Here is a 19,511-nt window from a genome sequence, read left to right as displayed (position 1 = left end):
CCAATAAAATGTCACCAGTCTTCCAAAAGTCTGAGAGTGGTTTTGCTCGTCCACAGTGTAAAAAAGGTTGGGAACCATTGTCCTACGGCATGCATATGCTTCAATTAATAACATACCTGTTTCTAGTCGGGATGAATACTGATACAAAAAATATAAGTTCACCAAATACAGAAATCCAGTCCCTGGACCCACTGGGAAGTAGAATGTTGCAGTTATTGGCCTCCAGATCTGTCCAGACCAAAAAAGTGAGTGTAGTTACATATATTAAAGATAAATGAATAACAACAATGTTCCATTATTAGATTAAGGAGCAAATTCCCGTGTATCAAATTTTGTTATTCTGTGATATGACTTCAAAGGCCCTTGTAACTTATAGCCATAACAGGTAAGACAAAAGAGTTTTATGAGTTGTTTTTAGCTACAGCATAGGTTAACTTCCAAAAGGGCTCTAGAGAACAAGAGAAGTCCTCACAACTATTCTACACAATTTTAAAGACATCCAACCAGGATCCTTTCTATTTACCTTAAGTAAGAAACTCACACAATCTTTTTAGTGTAATTTCATTCAGATAATATCACACACTATTTTTAGTGTTTATGCACCCGCTTTACTAAAGTCCCTGCCTATCAACATCATAAGTAGTCTTTAAACATGTTGCACATAGTAGTCAGCACAGAAATAATCTTGCCACTTCTGAGTTGATATGAGACACTCCAATATGCAACATTTCAGAATGATGTGTTTGGTCCCAAGTTCCATAAATCAGCAGGGATCATTAGCATTAGAGATACGGGACTCCTACTCCACACACTTTGGGGCTGATACTTGGAACAAATTACAGAGGGAATTGTGTTCAGGTCTTCGCTGTTAAGCACGATATATGATCCCCATTCTTTTAAGGCTCCTTTCTCCATTAGTTTTGAGGGGAAAGGGAGAGGACATTAATCATCACATACACACAGAATGAGCAAGAAGCATTTTTTTCTAATACAAAAGTGAGATAACTTAGTGTGGCACCTCAGCAGGCATAAACCCGATCCCAGGAAGTGCCTTCTTGGCACGGGCCCCCTCATTTATAAGTGGAAGTGCAGCCCATCATTTTGGACCAATCCAAGTGCCAGCTGCCACTGCGTGGAGGGACCACACCTTAACTATGAAGGGGAGTTCCCCTGAGCAGTTGACCTGGGTAACAGGGCAGGGTATCTGATGCCCACTATTATCAAAAGAAGGAGGCGTAGTGAGCAGGGATTCAACCCCGTCTGCACCTCTCTTATCCCATTCTGAGACCCTTCAAGAGTGGAAGGACCAGCTCCCAGCAGGCACAGCATCCACCTGGTGCAGCTCCCAGAATGCAAAGGCGCTGTCTTTGGCGGCCGCTTTGCATGCTGGGACTTGGAGTCCACGGCCTACCTGGAAGCGGCTGAGGAAGGCGTCGGGCCATAGGACAAGGTAGACGGGGCTGATGAGGCCCAGCTTGCCGATCAGCGGCACCGCGATGGAGCTGGCGAACCAGTAGCGGGTAATTAAAGGGATGCTCCGGAACCAGTCCCCCAGATCCGACATGTCTCCGAGCTCGGCCGCCGCCGGAACCTCACTGTCCTCCGGCCACCGCGAGGGCGGGGGTCCCGATCGCGCCGAGGCCGGCGTCCGCCTCCTGCTGCCGCGGCCGCCGGACAACAGGGCGCGTGATGCGGGCGGCGCCAAATCCACGCGTAGCCCGAGTCCAGACGTGGCTCCTGCGAATTCGGCCACCAACAGCTACTTCCGGTTCTCCGTGCCCACCCACCCCTCGCATGACACCTCCGTGACAGTGGCGGAAGTCCCGCCTCTTAAGGGGACAGCACCACAGACACCGTGCGCTGCTTGTTGCCCCCTGGCTGCCCACTGCAGACTCACGGGATATCCCTCCCCTCCCCGTTATTATTCCTTTCCCCAGAGCTGTGGTCCTCTCCCAACAGAGCCCATCCCCGCAGCATCCTTCCAACCGGACTCCTAGCTCCACAGCCCCCAGTTGCCACCACTGATGCAAATGCTTTCATGTCTGCATTGCAGCAGAAACCGCTCCAAAAGAATATGGATTAGTTAAGAGAGCTATTCCGCAGGGAGCAGCGTGGAGTTCTTTGCCACTGACAACAGTGGCTAAAAAGATCATTATGTGCCTTAGGATGTAAACTCCTGTTTTAAAGGGATTTTAAATTCTGTTTTAAAAGTTAACCCTTACAATTAACCAGTGCCAGGTGCCCCATTAACTCCAATTGAAGTTCTGTGCTCTGCACGTCTATAAAAAAAGCAGTCATGTAGCACTTTAAAGACTAACAAGAGGGTTTATTATGTGATGAGCTTTTGTGGGGCTGAAGAAGTGGGTCTGCTTTTTTTTGTTTTACCAAGATCAGACTAACACAGCTACCTCTCAGTTACTTTTCATCATGCAAAGCACTACCTTTAACTGTATGGAATTGAAATCCATCAACCATATGAAAAAACTTGCACAGATCCAGAAGATATGATCTGACAAAGTGGGTCTGCCCTGCGAAAGCTCATCACCTAATAAACCATCTTGTTAGTCTTTGAAGTGCTACATGACTGCCTTTCACCCCTTCTCTACTTACGCTACATCGATGACACCTTTATGGCCAAGAAACACTGGAGACATTCCACAGAGATTTTAACAACCTACACCCCACCATCAATCTCAGCCTGGACCATTCTACACGAGAGATCCATTTCCTGGACACCACAGTACAAATCATCAATGGAAAATTAGACACCACTCTCTACAGAAAAGCCATTGACTTATACAGTTACCTAGATGCTTCCAGCTCCCATCCAGAACACAACATACGATCCATCATCTATAGCCAAGCCCTTCGATACAACCGCATCTGCTCTAATCCCACTGACCAGAAACTTCAGGATCTCTACCAAGCATTTATAAACCTCAACTACCCACCCAGAGAAATAAATTGAAATTGAAGCAAATTGAAAGAGCCAGACAAATACCTAGAAACCATCTACTTCAAGACAGACCCAAGAAAACCAACTATAGAACTCCACTTGTCATCACCTACAGCCCCCATCTTAAACCTGTCCAACACATTATCAATAAACTACAGCCTATACTGGAACAGGATACTAAACTCCGAGAGACTCTGGGAGACAGACCCATAGTCTCCTATAGACAACCACCTAACCTCAAGATGATTCTTACCAACAGCCACAGGACATTCCACACATACCAACCCTGGTACCGTCCCTTGCAACAAACCCTGTTGCCAGCTTTGTCCACATATTCACTCTGCTGATACCATTATTGGACCTAACCCAGTGAGTTATAAGATCAAGAACGCATATTCCTGTGCATCCAGAAATACGCTATCATGTGCCGAAAGTGTCCGTCTGCTATGTACATTGGACAGACGTCTCAGACACTTCGCCAAAGGATCAATGCCCACAAAACAGATATTAAACAGGATCACAAAGATAAATCAGTTTCTTGCCATTTCAACCAGAAAGGATATTGTCTCAACGACTTGATTACCTGCATTCTGCTTCAAAGACCTTTTCAGAACACACACTTCAAAGAGAATCCTCTGAACTGTCATTCATGCTTAAATTCGACACTTTATGCTTAGGTTTAAACAAAGACATTATCTTACCCATTACAAAGATAGCTTCCCCAATTATCACCTCTAATATCATTAGCTCACAGACATTTACCTCCCCCACATCCCCCTTCTGTTCTGAAATTTGATTTGTCCTTTTCACGTGTTCTTTTTTTTAATTGTATCCTTTGGTATATATGGTTGTGACAATTTTCTTCCGCTATTTGATCTGAGGAAGTGGGTCTGGCCCACGAAAGCTCATCACCTAATAAACCATCTTGTTAGTCTTTAAAGTGCTACATGGTCCTGTTTTTTGTTCAAAGGGATTCTGTGAATGTTTGTAAAGAATAATGAGATCAAAAGATCTGAATGGAGAATGCAAGGAATATTTTGCTACCTGAATATTACTGATAAGCATATTGAAAATGTGTGAAACTGAGTAGGACGATTTTTTTCATTTCCTTTCGGAACATGATGTAGTTAAATGAACCACACTTACTATAATTCCCACATTGTATATATACCCAAGGCCCCAGTCTTGCAAAGTCATCTATTGTAGGGTATTACTTGACTCAGGAAAAATTAGGGAGATAATAGGCAAGTGGTGGAAGATGAGATCTGGTCTTTGCAGACCATTTCTGCTTTATTATTCAACATATGTGGACGCCTGTACTGAATTATGTTTTGTGGGGAAGAAAGAAAACTCAGGGAGTGTCCCCTAAGGGAAGCTATTCCCCAGTCTCCAGGCCTGCTCACGCTCCCCTTACATCCTCCCTCCTGTCCTCTTGCTCCTGCCAAGCCCCGCCCACTCAGCTCAGGCTGAAAAGCCGTTTTCCTTTCGCCTCTCAAATGCCCTCGGGCTCGCCCACCCCACAAAGAGAACTACAGTTCCCAGCAGGCACCAGCGGTTCCGGAATGCGTGGCCTGTTCCATTACGCCGCGGGGAGGTGCTGCTAACGGTCACGCGTCAGCGTGCAGCATTCATAAGGGCCAATGGATTGTACCATGGTGAGGACACCCCTCGTAGTCTCCCCTCTTCCTGCGGCGCGACGGGCGGGAGAAACGACGGTTAGCGCGCAGCCGCCTCCGCTCCCGGTACACCTGCAGAGGAGGGAAGCGCCTCCCGCCCCGCCGCGTGAGGATGCAAAGCTCGGACCTGGGCAACAGGGAGCAGGGCAAGATCTGGCACCGCAAGCCCGCCCCGGCCGCGCAGCAGGGGTAATGGGGGCAGCTGGCGGCGGGGGAGGGGTAAGGGGAGACCCCCTCGTTGCCGCCCCCGGTTGAGCCGATCGCGCCTGCTCGGGTGTAGGCCTGTGCCTGCCGCTGGCTGCGGGGGGGCGAGGCCGGTGAGGAGGCCCCTGTGTGGGCTGGCCCCTCATGAAAGAGAGACGCATCAAAAGGCTTCGTCCCAAGCCAGAGGGCTGGCGCACGGTGGTTACTGAGCCAGCACCTCGCGCCGGGGTCCCGCTGCGTGAGCCGCTGCACAAACAAGCCAGGCTGGGCCCCAGGCAGTCTCTAGTCTCAACACAAGGTCAAGGACTAGCTATAAATCCATGCTCTCCGTCAGAAGCTGGGATGGGCAAGAGGGGAGGGCTCGCTTCCCGATCACCCGCTTTGTTTGTTCCCTCTGCGGCACCTGGCATTGGCCTCTGGGGGAAGACCGGATACTGGACTAGATGGAGAGGTTCCAGGCAGCATGTCTGTTCCTTTGTGCTTAGGAGGGAGCCTGCTGACCTACAATGAGGCAGTAGGGGTCAGCATGATAGGTTTTGGTCTCGATGCACCCAGTAGCCTAACTGATGCTAAGTATTTTGTAGGAATCCAGCCCAAGATGTGTGATAAGGGATTTGAAGGTAGATAATGAGCTAGAGCTGCAGATGTTTACAAGAATGCCATCTCCTCCTATGGGGGGAAAGCAAGAAAGAAAGTGTAAAGGTGCTGGCCTGAAACTGTAGCCTATGCAGTGGAGGCTGGCACCTTGGGTTGATCAGAAATGAGTATCAACAGCTTGATAGTGTTAGAGAGAGTAGAGTTTGAATTCAATCCTTATGTTTCATGCAATAGAGAAGGAGGAGTTAATGGAAGGATTCAAGGAGAAGAGTGATGATGTGATCAACAAAGTGATGGGCTAGGAAAATAATCTTAGCAGTAGCTCTGTGAGTGGGGCAAGATTGCATTTGTCAGGGTTAGAGAAGATATCGCAGTATTCAAGATGTGTAATGAGAGCCTGGGCCAGAGTTTTAGCTGTGTTGATTAATAGAGATGTTATGCTTGAGAACAAGAGAGTTCTCACTGGAAGATGACATGCAGGTTACAGTCCTGAGTGACATGCAGGGTGGTGGTATTATCCATAATGATCAAGAAAAGAGGTAGTGGGGAAAGTTTTGGGGAGGAAAGTTAGGATCTCTGTTTTAAGCCATATTCATCTTAAGTTGAACAGCAAGGGAACAATAGTATTTGCTTATAATTTCCAAGCATACATATTTCCAAAACCCCAACCTACAAAGATGTTTGTTACAAAACAAAGTAAGATCTCATACAAATAATAAATAACAATATCCAACATATGTGCCTAATTATGGTTTCTTCTCTGTGGTCTTATTTGTCTTTCTTCCTACTCCTATCCCATTGTCCAGTGTTGTCTCTTATTGTGATGTATGTAAACTTAACATGAGGTCCTGTGAATACTTGCACAAGGGTAGCCCTCCATCTGTGCAGTGCCATTTCCAAGATCTAGCTCCTGGTCTGTGGTCTCTTTTGACAGAGAAGTGTCATGCACATGCATAGTGTTGATTGAATAATACATATTCTTCACAACTAGTGATTTCTCAAAATCAAATACTATATAAGGATACTGTTTGTTTATTCCTCGTGCATATCACACCATGCCCTTGTGGCCTTTTATTTTATTTAAAGTATATCTTGTAATATGGTGTGATATGACCATGGATTTGGCTCTGGCAGCTACAGCTGGTGTGAGTCACCTCTGTTACTTCAAATTTAGAGTCTCTAGGAACACACAAAGAAAGTCTATGCAGGCCTATGCGCAAGTTAGAAAAACAGTTACACTCATATCCTGATAATAATATTAGTGCTTGATGTCTCTCTTGTGGTTTGGTCATCAGTAGAGGGATGGTTCCTGCTGGAGTTTTCTAAAGGGAACTCAGTTTCCCATTCTGGGTATCCCCTTCTTATAATGTGATTCTGTCTATAGATACATTCTGTGTGTGTTCATAAAAATGTCCACCCTCTTTTCTCTTATTGGTCTGTGTCCCCTGGAAACTTAAAAGAACCCAATTTTCTGTAGGCTGAGGAAGTTCCCTTTATTAGCATTGAAGTACAGCCTGTATCCTATGATTGAGAGACATGTTTGAGACAGATGTGCTTTTGCAGTATTTTTATAATCTAGTATTAACCGTCTGGGTAATTTTTGTGCAATATCACTCGGTACATCTCTCATAATCTTAGGGCATCAGGTTATTTTGTGGTCACTTATGTTATCATTTCTTGTCTCCAAGACCTACAGTAGTTAAGCTGAAATCTTGTAGATGTCAACCTATAGGTTCTTGCAATTCAGCTTGTCTTATTCATGTCTAATACATAGTTTAGTGTTTAGAGGAACTACCATTATACTCGAGGGCTATGTCTACACTGCAGGCTTCTTGCACAGGAACTGTTATGCGCAAGAGTTCTTGAGCGAAAGGTCTTGCACAAGAGCACGTCCACACTGCCATGTGTAAGAGCGTCCATGGCAGTGTGGATGTTCTCTTGCGCAAGAAAGCTCTGATGGTCATTTTAGCCATAGGGGTTTCTTGCGCAAGAAACCCCTGTTGCTCTTCCGCAAGAGCTCTTGTGCAAGAGGGCTTATTCCTTGTGGGGAGAGGAATAACTCTTGCACAAGAAGCCCTGTGTTCCAATGCCTTACTGTAAATTTAATTGCACAAGAACGCGCGTGCAGTGTAGACACTCTGCAAGTTTTTGCGCAAGAATTACTGTTCTTGCGCAAGAAGCCTGCAGTGTAGATGTAGCCTTAGAATCTTACAAATTAACTCTAACATATATACGCTACAGCATAATCGTAACATCACACAAACCCAACAACAAGTGTATAATAACTAAAATTAAGGGGTATGGCCTGAGCTCTCAGGAACTTGAACAGAAGATGTTCTATGATCTTGCAAACTATGGATTTGAGATTATGAAGAAAAGCACAAGACCCTATGAAATGTGAATGATTAGGAAAAAAATAAGACCCATTGGCAGAGTCTGTAAGAAAAGACCTTGAACCCTCAAGATCAATAGAGCCCTACTTATCCACAGATATGTGTTTCATAACCTTGGATGCTGGAGTGGACATTTGTGCAGGGCTCTTCTACCTCCTCCCTCCAATGAACTGCCAGGCAGAGGAGAGGGGGGCCTGTGCCAGGGCAGGCCCTTGCATTACCACCAGGGAAAGGATGCAACAAGATCTCTTAAATCCCTCTCTGTAGGAGGGACAGAGTGCTGGCCCTTCCCAGATCTCCTCTCCCACCCCACCACCTGGTGAGCATTGATCTGCAGAGCCCCAGGTCCCTGCTACTCTTCACTCCCGATCCCTGCTCTCATTCTGCCTGCCTCTTCCCTGCGCCCTCTTCACTCACTTCTGCTCTCTCCCCTCCAGGTGGTTTGCTGTGTAGATGCAAGTAAATCCAGATTGTGGATTGCATGATGAGTCTGCAAGATGCATAGCCACATATTTTTACCTGCACAGACCTCTAAAGATCGAGACTGTTTACGGCTGTGGTTTGGGGAGAAATCCCTGCCTGTGTGCCCTCTGATCTGCTACCAAGGAGAAACAGGGCCTGTGTATTTATATCCCCAAAGGGCATCTCTCAGAGATTCACCTTTCACAGGTTGACACAGGTTTAATGTTTAAAAATGACCAACTAACAATTCTAATAGTATTTAAGTAAATTCATTTGTAAATTATTTTGAGACATCATCATGAATAGCAAATATATGCATAATCTCATTTTTAAATATTGCATTAGACAAAATTGCTTGGAAAGTTCCCAAGACAATTTTTTAGAAATACAGGCATGTGATGATAGAGAACAAGTGCAAAAGATGAACTGGTATAACTCGCATGTACATTATATCAAAAGATGAAAACTTTTAATACGTTTGGAGGTTCTGATTGTGGCTCAATAGGTTGACTTTATTATCAGTTTCCCTTTTATTCCATTTACAATGTTACTTTATTTTCAGGAAAGAATTTGGGTGGGGAGATGAGTTGAAGAATGAATCTGTAAATAACAGATTGACACAACCAATGCTGGGAAAAGTTGGCTTTTAATTTTTCATATTTTCCATTATGCCTTTTAAAGTTATTACTAATATTCTCCCATGATGAAAATATTACCAGCTACCATTAAATAATCTTTTCCAAAAATCATAGAGAAAGTGTAAGCTTAGCAGGCAGGTTACAGGAAAGCCAGTCCTCAGCTCTTCTTATGAACTAACCCATCTCTTTTTCCCTCTTGAAGGCCGCTTTCTCTTTGGGGAAAAAGGAAACTGGGTCTGGGCCTCTCCTTCTAGTATTGATTCCACTGCAAACTGTAGAGGGTGAATCCCTCTTGAGAGATATTCTGTGGGGTATAATCACACAGACTCTGCCTCCCCTTCACACTTGATTGACCATCAGAGTGCTCCTCTAAAGGGATTTCCTTCCAGGCCACAGTTTTAATTTGTCCCTGATTTTTGAAAGGGGGGGAAAATCCATATGCTCTTCATTCTTCTACCCCAGGTTTTTTGTGTTAACTGCTGCATTTTAGACTACCATCATCTCCTTGGCTGCTGCTATTTCACCTATCCCCAGCTAATATACAAACCCGAAGGATAGATACCTGTGAAAAACAGAAATGGGAGAGCCCATTTTAGTGCGACATGACAGAGATTGGCCTGCCCCTTATTTTTAAGAAGACAGCTAAAAGTTGTTTCAGTGATTTCCCTTCTTCCCCTAATATCATATAATTACTGACTCTACCTGCCTATATTAATTTTTCTCATGAATCAGCTACTTTTCAGTTTTTCATTTGATTTCTTTACAGAAGGTTTGTTTATTGCTTGTTAGATAGCAAATCATCTTTAGTGTAATACACTTTTATAAGTGTGTGGTCTTCCTCAAAAGTTTAATCAGAGTTGCAGAAAATATAGCTTAAAATTGTTTTTTATATTCGATATATCTTAATGACCATAGAGAAAATTATGCTAAAGACAGTGATTTCTTTGCTTTCCTCATAGTGTCATAGTAAACATTATTCACAGTGCCACAGGATACCATTCAAAGACAATACGTTTTCTGAATGTGGCCTTTGACAATTCTGGAGATTCTTTACTTGCTGGAGACCACCAAGGAAATATATATGTTTTTGACTTGACTGGAAACAGGTAAACATTACTCTTGCTTGCGGCTCTCAGTTATTGTTCTTCATAATCTATATTTATGGCCCTGCCAAATTCACATGTTTTCCACAGATGTAGTGGACTGTGAAATCTGGTCTCTTCCTGTGAAATCTGGTGTTTGTGTGTGCTTTTACTCTACATTATGAAGATTTCACAGGGGAGACCAGTATTTCTCAAATTGGAGGACCTGACACAAAGGTTTTGCAGGGGATTCCCAAAGCTATTTTAGAAGGTTCATAATATTTCCACCCTCACTTTTATGCTGCCTTTGGAGCTGGAGAACAACAGCTGCTGGCTGTATGCCCAGCTCTTTAGTAGGGAAGTTAAATTTCGATTAATCAACTGAGTAGTCGATGGAATTTCTGCAGCAAGGGTGGGGGGAGGTGAAGCAACTACTTGAGTGACTACTTGACTAGCCGATAAGCTTATGTTTATCGGATAGTTGACTAGTCACTTACATCGCTAGTCTGAAGGCAGTATCCTGCCAGCAGCAGCACAGAATTAAGTGTGGTAATACCATAGCATGCCACCCTAATATCTGTGCTTATACTTTAAGATCAGGATGGCTGGCGAGTGGTGGCTTCTGACTGAAGGCCCAACTAGGTACCATGCCATCTTTCCGCACTGCTACTGGCAGCTGCTCTGCCTTCATAGTTGAGCTCCCAACCCACAGCCACTGATCTCCAGCTGATCAGCTTTGAAGGCAGCACTGTAGAAGCCAGGGTAGTAGTACCACAACCCTGCCTATAATAACCTTGTGACCCCTTCCAACTGCTTTTTGGGTCAGTATCCCTACAATTACAACTCAATGACATTTCAGATTTTAATAGCTGGAATAATGAAATTTACGATTTTTTAAATCTGATGACCGTGAAATTGGCCAAAATGGACTGTGAATTTGGTAAGACCCTACCTATATTTTTGTTTTTAGGTTTCTTAATAAGCATAAATCAACTTTTTAGAACACTCCTCCCACTTAAGATACTTATTTCTGTGTGTTAAATGGGGTTTGTTTTGATAGAACTAATTGGAGGAGAAGTTTTCATGAAACTTTCTTTCGCAGGGTAAAGTATGTTCAAACTGAGTAGCATATTCAGTTCAATGTCCAGTGAACTGAAGTGTTTCTGACACTATTGGACTTGTGTTTTTTTTTTCTTTAAATAGATTCATTCTTGTTCAGCGAACAATGCAGGCTTGCACTGCTTTGGCATTTAATCTCCGCAGGAAGACTGAATACCTTGTGGCTTTGGCAGATTATTCCATTAAATGCTTTGATACAGGTAAATCCTGTGTAAAAGTCTGATTAGAAAAACAATATCTATATTTTCATACAAATCCATATCAACATCAAGTTTGAAAGTTTTGTGACTATTTTTATTATACGTTTGATGCCACGTATTCTTGCAAGGCAGAAGGAGGGCCGTGAAAAGAATGATCTTAATCCTCTAATCAACTTTGAAGGTGTAATATCTTTACCCACATAGAAGGTGCGCCTACACAGCAGGGTTTAACTCAAAATAAGCTATGCAAATTGAGCTATGTCAGTTGCATCCTTATTCTGAAATACAGCACTCTTCCTTTGACTTCCCTTACTCCTTGTACAATGAGGGTTACAGGAATCGGAGTAAGAAGTCCTCCAACTTGACAGTATTTTGACATTATTTCAAAATAATTGCCTGATGTGTAGACGTGGACTATGTTATTTCAAAATAATGATAGTTATTTCAAAATAATGTTGCTGTGTAGACAAGATGAGAAGTGATTTTTTTTGGGGGGGGGGAAGCATGCAGAAATTTTCTGCAATTTATAGCTTATTGCAGGATCAAAAACATATTTGTTACCTTTTAAAAATGAGCTAGACTTGCTTGTGTTGAAACAAGGTTTTGTAGAAACCCTTAAAAATCAGTCATTTAATTTATAGAACCTTGCAACTGAATTACTTTGGATGAAAGTTTTAAGGACTATCACAAATCTTTATTCAAATAACTGGTAATTGAAAGAACAGTCAATAAACTGCAATATTTGCATATTTAAATCCTGCATCCTTATTTGTATACAATATTTTTTTTCAAATTAATGAAATGTCCAGATGTGATGACTCTGTTTTCTGCTAAATTAATCAAGAACAATAATTAGTTATTTATGATGTGACTAGTAGTTAAATGGCTAGTAATACTGGCAATTCATTGTTCAGAAGTTAATCTTCAGAGATATTATTTTCTCCCCATTTAAGAAATGCACGCCTACTGCTGCTATTTCAGACCATCTGGATTTAGACTCTTTTAATTTAGTGGAAACCAACCAGATACAGTTCTGGACTTTGTTATTCTCCCACCAGCTTAATTAGTGAGGATTATAACTTACTGTAGAACTAAATAGCCACTAATCAGGTAATACAGGCAGTCCCCGGGTTACATGGATCCGACTTACATCGGATCCCTACTTACAAACGGGGTGAGGCAACTCCACACTAGCTGCTTCCCCTCCAGCAGACCAGGGAGACGCGGAGCAGCTTTTCTCAGCAGACACTTCAGCTTGAGAATAAAGGACTGAGGGAAGTGCGTTGTGGGAGAATAAAACTGAGCTCTGGAGAAATGTTTGACTCGAGTTTCCCCTACAATATGTACCAGTTCCAACTTGCATACAAATTCAACTTAAGAACAAACCTACAGTCCCTATCTTGTACGTAACCCGGGGACTGCCTGTAACTAAATATAGTCCCCAAAAATCTAGTTTACAAAATGGCATTCATCTCACCAGAGCTCTGAAGTCCTCCTCTCTCTCTTCCTTTCAGTAGGTATGTAGACTAATTCCAAATTAAGTTTCTGGATGCAATTACACAAATCTTATTGATTGAGCTGGTTATTCACATGGTGCTATTTTTTGGGGGGGGGGGTGTTTTTGTTTTTTTGCCAGTGTGAATTGGTAGTATGAAAACAAGCTTTCAAATAGCTTAAATGTTTTACCATGTGAGTAATTAAAGTAGTTGCCACAAATACATTATCCAGTTGCCATTGGGAGGGAAGGCAGTAATGCAGTTATGAATGTGAGAGAAGGTGGTCTGAGGCAATCTCTCTAAAGAGTGGTCAGTAGCATGAAAAGGCATTAAACCCCTAGGCCTAAAAAATTAATCAGAATATTGCATCTGAATATAGGTTCCTGTGGTCATAGTCAACTGTTCACTAAATCAACCTTCCTTACATGTATAAATAGTAACTGCAATTCATTTGACCTGCAAATTAACACAAGTGTAGAATCTTGTCTTGTGCAGAGATGTAAAATCCCATTTAATTGGTTAACCGGTTAAACATGATGTTTAATCAGTTAACTTATTAAAGAGGGCGCTGGTAGGGAGGGGTGCTGCAGCCCAGCCGGAGCAGCTCCTGCCTGCGATGCACCTAAGCCAGGGGTGACCAACCCGTGGCTTTTCACCCCTGAAAGTGCAGCTTGCGAAGCCTCGCATATGGCTTGCGAAGCTGCCCCATGTGCCCCTACAAACAGCCCTCAGCTCCCTGTGCTCACTGGGTGCAGGGGAGTCATCCAGAGTGGCATGATGGCATCAGCTGGTGGGAGCCTAATGTGGCCAAAAAACCTAATCTGTGGTTTTTTTTAAAGGGGCAGCGTCTTTTACCCCCTCTCTCCCCGGCTCAACAATTCTGGCTGGTGTGGAGCTCTTCCTTCCCCCCCCCCCCCCCCCCCAAACAATTCTGGTACAGCTCGTCACGTTTTTTCCGCTGCTGTTTCGGCTTTCTTCGTTTAATGGGTTGGCCACCCCTGACCGAGGCCCTCCACAGATAGGCTGCTCCGGACAGCTGGAATGTGGGGCTAGAGCAGCCGACGGCGGGTGGGGAGCTGCATTAGCTTCCACAGGTTAACCGAAACCGGTAAACATCACCCATTAAGGGTAATGCTTATAGTTAATCTTTCCCATCTTTAGTCTTGAAACTGCAAACTATGCTGTTGCTCTTTTGGATGGGGAGTGGTTTAACATTGATATTCCTACTTGCAAAAGTCTGCCTTGAAGGCATACCCAACTTGTTTGGTGTCCACATTCTCAACTTTTAAGACAGACCACTGAAGGCAGATTAAATAAGTATATGCAAGATAGCTGTATTTGTAGAACTGAAAAATAACTCACAAAATCCATTACTTCAGTAAACTTCCGATAATCCGGCACCTTTGGGACCCAGGGGGTGCCGGATTATCAGATATGCCGGACTATCGGAAGTTTACTGTAGTAAGAAGTACCCCTCATAGCCCCCCCTTCATAGCCCCTCCTTCTGATAGTCCGGCTCTGCCCCAAGCATCCCTGATTCAGCCGCTGCTGAAACTGACAAGCAGCGGCTGAATCGGAGACGCCTGGGGCAGAGCAGCTGGAGTGCTGCCGGGTTGGTCGGGGTAACGCGACCCTTGGCGTGGCGAGACCAACCAGGCAGCACCCCAGCTGCTCTTGGGGACGCCTGGGGCAGAGCAGCTGGGGTGCTGCTGGGTTGGTCCACCAGCGCCGCTCCTTGGCGCTACTGGATCAACCGGGCAGCATCCCAGCTTCTCTGCCCCAGGCGTCCCCAAGTCAGCCGCTGCTGAAATTGACCAAGAGCTGACTCCAGGAAGCCTGAGGCAGAGCTGCTCTGCCCCGGGCTTCCCTGAGTCAGCCGCTGGTCAATTTCAGCAGCAGCTGACTTGGGGACGCCTGAGGCAGCTCAGCTGGGGTGCTGCCCGGTTGATCCAGTAGCGCTGAGGAGCGGCGGTGAGGGACCAACCCAGCAGCACCCCAGCTGCTCTGCCCCAAGCGTCCCCAAGTCAGCCGCTGCTGAAATTGACCAAGAGCTGACTCCAGGAAGCCCGGGGCAGAGCAGCTCTGCCTCAGGCTTCCTGGAGTCAGCTCTTGGTCAATTTCAGCAGCGGCTGAATCGGACGCCTGGGGTGCTGCCGGGTTGGTCCCGCAGCCCCCAGGGGCAGCGCTAGGGGACCTACCCTGCAGCGCCCCAGCTGCTCTGCCTCCGGCTTCCCCGATTCAGCCGCTGGTCAGTTTTAGCAGTGGCTGAATAGGGGACGCTGGAGGCAGAGCAGCTCCAATGGTCTGGCTGCGGAGCGCTTCTGGGTTCCTGATGGTGCCGGACCATCAGGAGTGCCAGACCGTCAGATGCCGGACCAATGGAGTTTTACTGTAATTAAAAACAATGTTTTTCCATTATGTATATGAATTACATGAAGGACCTTACTTGTTCCTCATTTGATGATAAATAGAGGTACATTATGCATTCTCAAGAGACTACCTTTCATATTATTGGTACTGAAAAATACTAGCACTTGTTTCAAATTACAGAACTTTTAAATCAGTTTAATTTATACCATAGACACCAAGGAGCTAGTTAGTTGGATGAGGGGACATGATTCTTCAGTCTCTTCAATCTCCGTCCATGGATCTGGCAGATACGCCATCACTACATCCAGTGATACAGCACAATTCTGGGACCTTGATACCTTCCAAAGAAAAAGAAAGTTGAATGTCCGCCAATCAGTGGGTATTCAAAAGGTCAGTAAAGAGCAATGATCAAAGTGTATATAAACATACGGGAGACTACAGTAACATGCTAAATCAGGAGTACTTTAATCTATTTTTAAAAGAATATTTTTATCTTTGCCTCCAACCGTCTCACACCTTTGATGCCATCTGATCTCACGAGATAAGGTTATGGGTCAGTTCTTGTAGAGACGTGCAGGGAACACCTATGTGCTGCATAAAGTAGTAATGTTTTGTCAGTATTGAATCAATGCTCCATGTTAGGTAGAATTATGCTGCAGGAGATAAATCTCATTTGAAAGACTAAAAAGGAAATCCTCACCACTTGTGCCCATGAAGAATCCCATGACACTTTTTCTCAGCGTAGTGCTGTTAACTCTAATTTCTTTTCTGGATTCTAGCTAGGGCATTACATTCTTCCTTCCTGGAAGTCACCCTTTAGCTTCAATTTCACATACGTCTTTCACTTTCTGTCCTAAAACTGTTTTGTAGTGAGCGCTATTAAAATAATTGTTTATCCCAGAGGTGTGTGCACTTCATTCGGGAATGAAATGCTCCCTATATTTGATAGTCTCAATTAGCAGGTGATTGTAGTACATTCCACATTTTGCATAGGTGAGTGGGTGAAGTTATCTGCCAATAGCTTTTGGAATTTGGTGATATTCAGAGGTTTTCACATCAAAATCAATCATTAACCCAACAAAATAAATAAGTACATACATTATTTTATTATATATCTGCACTCAATATATGAATTGATTATTCCAAGTGTAACAATTCAGTACAAAGATAAGGGGCTGAGCTGGAAGTCTTTGAAGTCAGTGGATGCCTTCCCATTGATTTCAGTAAGATTTGGCTCATTATAAGGAAATTCTCAGACTAAAGAATAGGTGGTAGGTCTTGTATGGCTTATGTTGTCAATTCTGTAGAATTATATCTTTGTGTTTGATTATCTGTTATTGTTGTATTACAAATTGTCAACCATGTAATATTATGTATATAAAAATCTTGAGCTTAGCTGAAGTTCAGGAGTTTGTCTTTGTCATTTCAGTCTGTGTATGTATTGTGGAAATTTTAGATGACTATTATTTTTACCTATATAGTGGCTTTCAACTTGGTTTAGGCCAGAAACGGCTGCCTGAAAGATGGGTGGGCTTTTGGGGAGCAGGGAAGTGGGGATGTTAAATATTGATTAATTAACTAATCAAATAGTTGATACGATTTCCTTTAACTATTTGATTAGTTGATAAGGAGTAGTGCGTGTTCCACGTTTAAAATGTACGAGAGTTGTACATTTCAAAGTTGGAACGTGATATAGAGCCCAGGACCAACAGGGAGTCCCCTGCTGACCCCAGACTCCATGTTGCGCTTCTGCTTTGAAATGTACAAAGATTAAAATGCCACATTGAGCCCAGGGCTAGTGGGGAATAGCTTTAAAAGTGTAGTTTTAAAAAAAGACATCTAGTCAGGATTCTCCAGTCTAGGTGATCTTATACAGAGAGACTTCAAGTAAACAATAAATATATTCAAAAGAGTTGACAAAAGGTGTTTACTACATTTTCCTATTTTTCTTTTATCATTGTTTGTTCGTAGTGGAGCAATACTTTGCATAAACCCTGACAGCTGTCGTTATACTTTTTAATAACTATACATAAAATTAATGATCTGTCCTCTAAAAATAATAAATCACTTCAGTGACTGAAGGCAATTGGTGCACTTCTCAAGCTCATTGCAAGTCTTCAGGAGTCTAATAAGTGCACTGCCATGGCTTTACTACTGTATTATTCTGACATTTCTGAAGTTCACATGCGATCTTTGTATATAATATATAAGGTAACTAGTCTGAAAAGTATTCTATTTTTTCCTTTTTCATATTCTTTCAGGTTTTCTTTCTTCCACTAAGCAACACCATCATCAGCTGTTTCAAAGACAATTCTATCTTTGCATGGGAATGTGATACACTTCAATGTAAATACCAGTTGCCAACTCCAATAGAAGGCTCTGTGTTGCATTATAAAGTCTTTGCTGTTACCAGGTAAACTACTGCTAAAATACTAAAAAGGGAAATATTACAAAATTCTTGTCAGGCAATACAGATTTTTTTCTCTCCTTTCTCTATATATTTTACATAAGTGTTGAGCTGTGGTTTTTAATCTCTAAATTGGATTTCAGCATTATTTCTAACAGAAGTCAAAATGCTAGTGTGGGAATTTTTCTCCCCCCAAAGCGTATTTGGGTTTTCTTACAGAAAGGAAAGGCAGACCAGTCACTCACTAAAACAATCTCTATGCAAGGCTGCACAGCTCAATAATGGTGAGGAGTTAAAAATACTTTGGGTATCTGCTTCAGTATAAAATGTATTCTGTATAAAGAAGAAAAATGAACTAAGAAGTGTGAGAGTCAGTCATGTCCTCTTCCGGCCATCTTGATTTGCATGCTAACAACAAAAAGGTATTGCTGCCAAACATTTATAAAGATAAGCAGTTACTGAGAGCAGTGAAGCAGCTGGAGCAATGATCCAAACTAACTACAGTAGACTACTGATAATCCAACACCTTTGGGACCTAAGTGGTGCCAGATTATCGGATATGCTGGAGTATCGGGAGGTACTCCGGTGGGGGGCTGTGACGGGTCTGTCGGGAACCGCACTGCGTCCGGGAGGTGGGTGGGGAAAGGCAAGGGGCGAACCCTCTGCCATTTTGCAGGAAGGCAGGGGAAGTCCCGGCAACAGGCCAGCTGGGGAAACCCAGCCGCCGACCTGCAAGCGGCAGCGGAGGAGAGGGGGCGAGAGCTACTTCCCCGAACTTGCCCCGTTCCGGCTGCGCTCAGCCCCGTGCCGCCGCCGAGAGTTTCCGGTAAGGGAGCGGGCTCCCCACCCGTCAGACTGCAGTAGTTATCGCCGAGCAGGAGGCTGAGGGGCGACGCTGCGGGGCCAACCCAGCAGCACCCCAGGTGCTCTGCTCTGTCGCTTCCCCAAGTCAATTTCATCAGTTTCAGCAGCAGCGGCGGCAAACTTGGGGAAGCGGCGGAGCAGAACACTTGGGGTGCTGCCGGGTTGGCCCCGCAGCGTCGTCCCTCAGCCCCCTGCTCGGCGATAACTACTGCAGTCTGACGGGTGGGGAGCCCGCTCCCTTCCCGGAAACTCTCGGCAGCGGCGCGGGGCTGAGCGCAGCCGGAACGGGGCAAGTTCGGGGACTTAACTCTCGCCCCCTCTCCTCCGCTGCTGCTTGCAGGCCAATGGCTGGGTTTCCCTAGCTGGCCTGTCGCCGGCGGCTGTGCGGATCTTCCCCCGCCTTCCTGCAAAACGGCAGAGGGTTCGCCCCAAGCTGCACCGTTCCCCGCCCATCCCCCATGTACCAGCCAGACACAGTGTGGGTCTCGGCAGACCCGTCACAGGGGTATAATCCCCTTCCCCTCTTCTCTCCTTCCCTTTCCCAGCTGCGAGCACCCATGGGGCTCAGCAGCTTCAATTGTCCAGCTGGCTGGAGCACTTCCGGGTTCCAGTTGGTGCCAGACTATCAGGAGTGCCAGACCACTGGATGGCAGACAATTGGAGTTTTACTGTACTCTGTTAATACAAAGTCTTGTAAAACATTTTAGAAGGTGCACATTATTATTAAGAAAACATGATTTCATTGATAACACTTTTTTGTTTAGTTTGTAGTAAATGGGTTAGTTTCCTCATCCTTGTGTAGCAATTTATTTAAGCTATTTTACATAATCATAAGGATATTACTACTTTATTCTTACTAATGCCTTTCTAAAACATTCAACTGTATTTCAGGCTCCTGTCTTTTTCTGCCACTTGATCATGTTGTTTTGTCTGAGCAAAGATTTTTTCACTGCAGATGAACCAAAACTCAAAAGTTTGGAATCTCACTTCCCCAAATTTCTATGGGGATCAATTGTAGTATTTTGAGCTGTTCTATAGATTGCACTG

General features: G+C 44.2%; 2 protein-coding genes across 3 annotated transcripts in view; one reads left to right on the top strand and one right to left on the bottom strand.

The window, feature by feature from the left end:
- Positions 1-1,793, bottom strand: part of DERL1 (derlin 1) — a 39,054-nt gene extending 37,261 nt beyond the window's left edge. Inside the window, exons 1-2 of the mRNA XM_075920172.2 lie at positions 1,412-1,793; positions 117-228 (exon numbers count right to left, since the gene is read on the bottom strand). Of these exons, the coding sequence (XP_075776287.1) occupies positions 117-228; positions 1,412-1,564 (265 nt within the window). The 5' untranslated portion in view covers positions 1,565-1,793. The remainder of the gene's footprint in view (positions 1-116; positions 229-1,411) is intronic.
- Positions 1,794-4,637: 2,844 nt separating this feature from the next.
- TBC1D31 (TBC1 domain family member 31) overlaps positions 4,638-19,511 on the top strand; it is a 38,900-nt gene continuing 24,026 nt past the window's right edge. The window contains exons 1-5 of one of the 2 annotated variants that reach the window (XM_006137496.5): positions 4,638-4,821; positions 9,886-10,032; positions 11,212-11,327; positions 15,405-15,583; positions 17,455-17,606. In XM_006137496.5, coding sequence (XP_006137558.3) covers positions 4,745-4,821; positions 9,886-10,032; positions 11,212-11,327; positions 15,405-15,583; positions 17,455-17,606 — 671 coding nt within the window. In that variant the 5' untranslated portion in view covers positions 4,638-4,744. Of the gene's footprint in view, positions 4,822-8,293; positions 8,506-9,885; positions 10,033-11,211; positions 11,328-15,404; positions 15,584-17,454; positions 17,607-19,511 lie in introns of those variants that run through there. The other variant, XM_089776177.1, reaches the window with a different exon arrangement.

The sequence above is a fragment of the Pelodiscus sinensis genome, chromosome 2 (assembly GCF_052426305.1).
Source record: "Pelodiscus sinensis isolate ZL-2025 chromosome 2, ASM5242630v1, whole genome shotgun sequence".
NCBI classification, from domain to species: Eukaryota; Metazoa; Chordata; order Testudines; family Trionychidae; genus Pelodiscus; species Pelodiscus sinensis.
The sequence above is the reverse complement of the archived record's forward strand: the minus strand, read 5'-3'. Positions and strand labels throughout refer to the sequence as shown.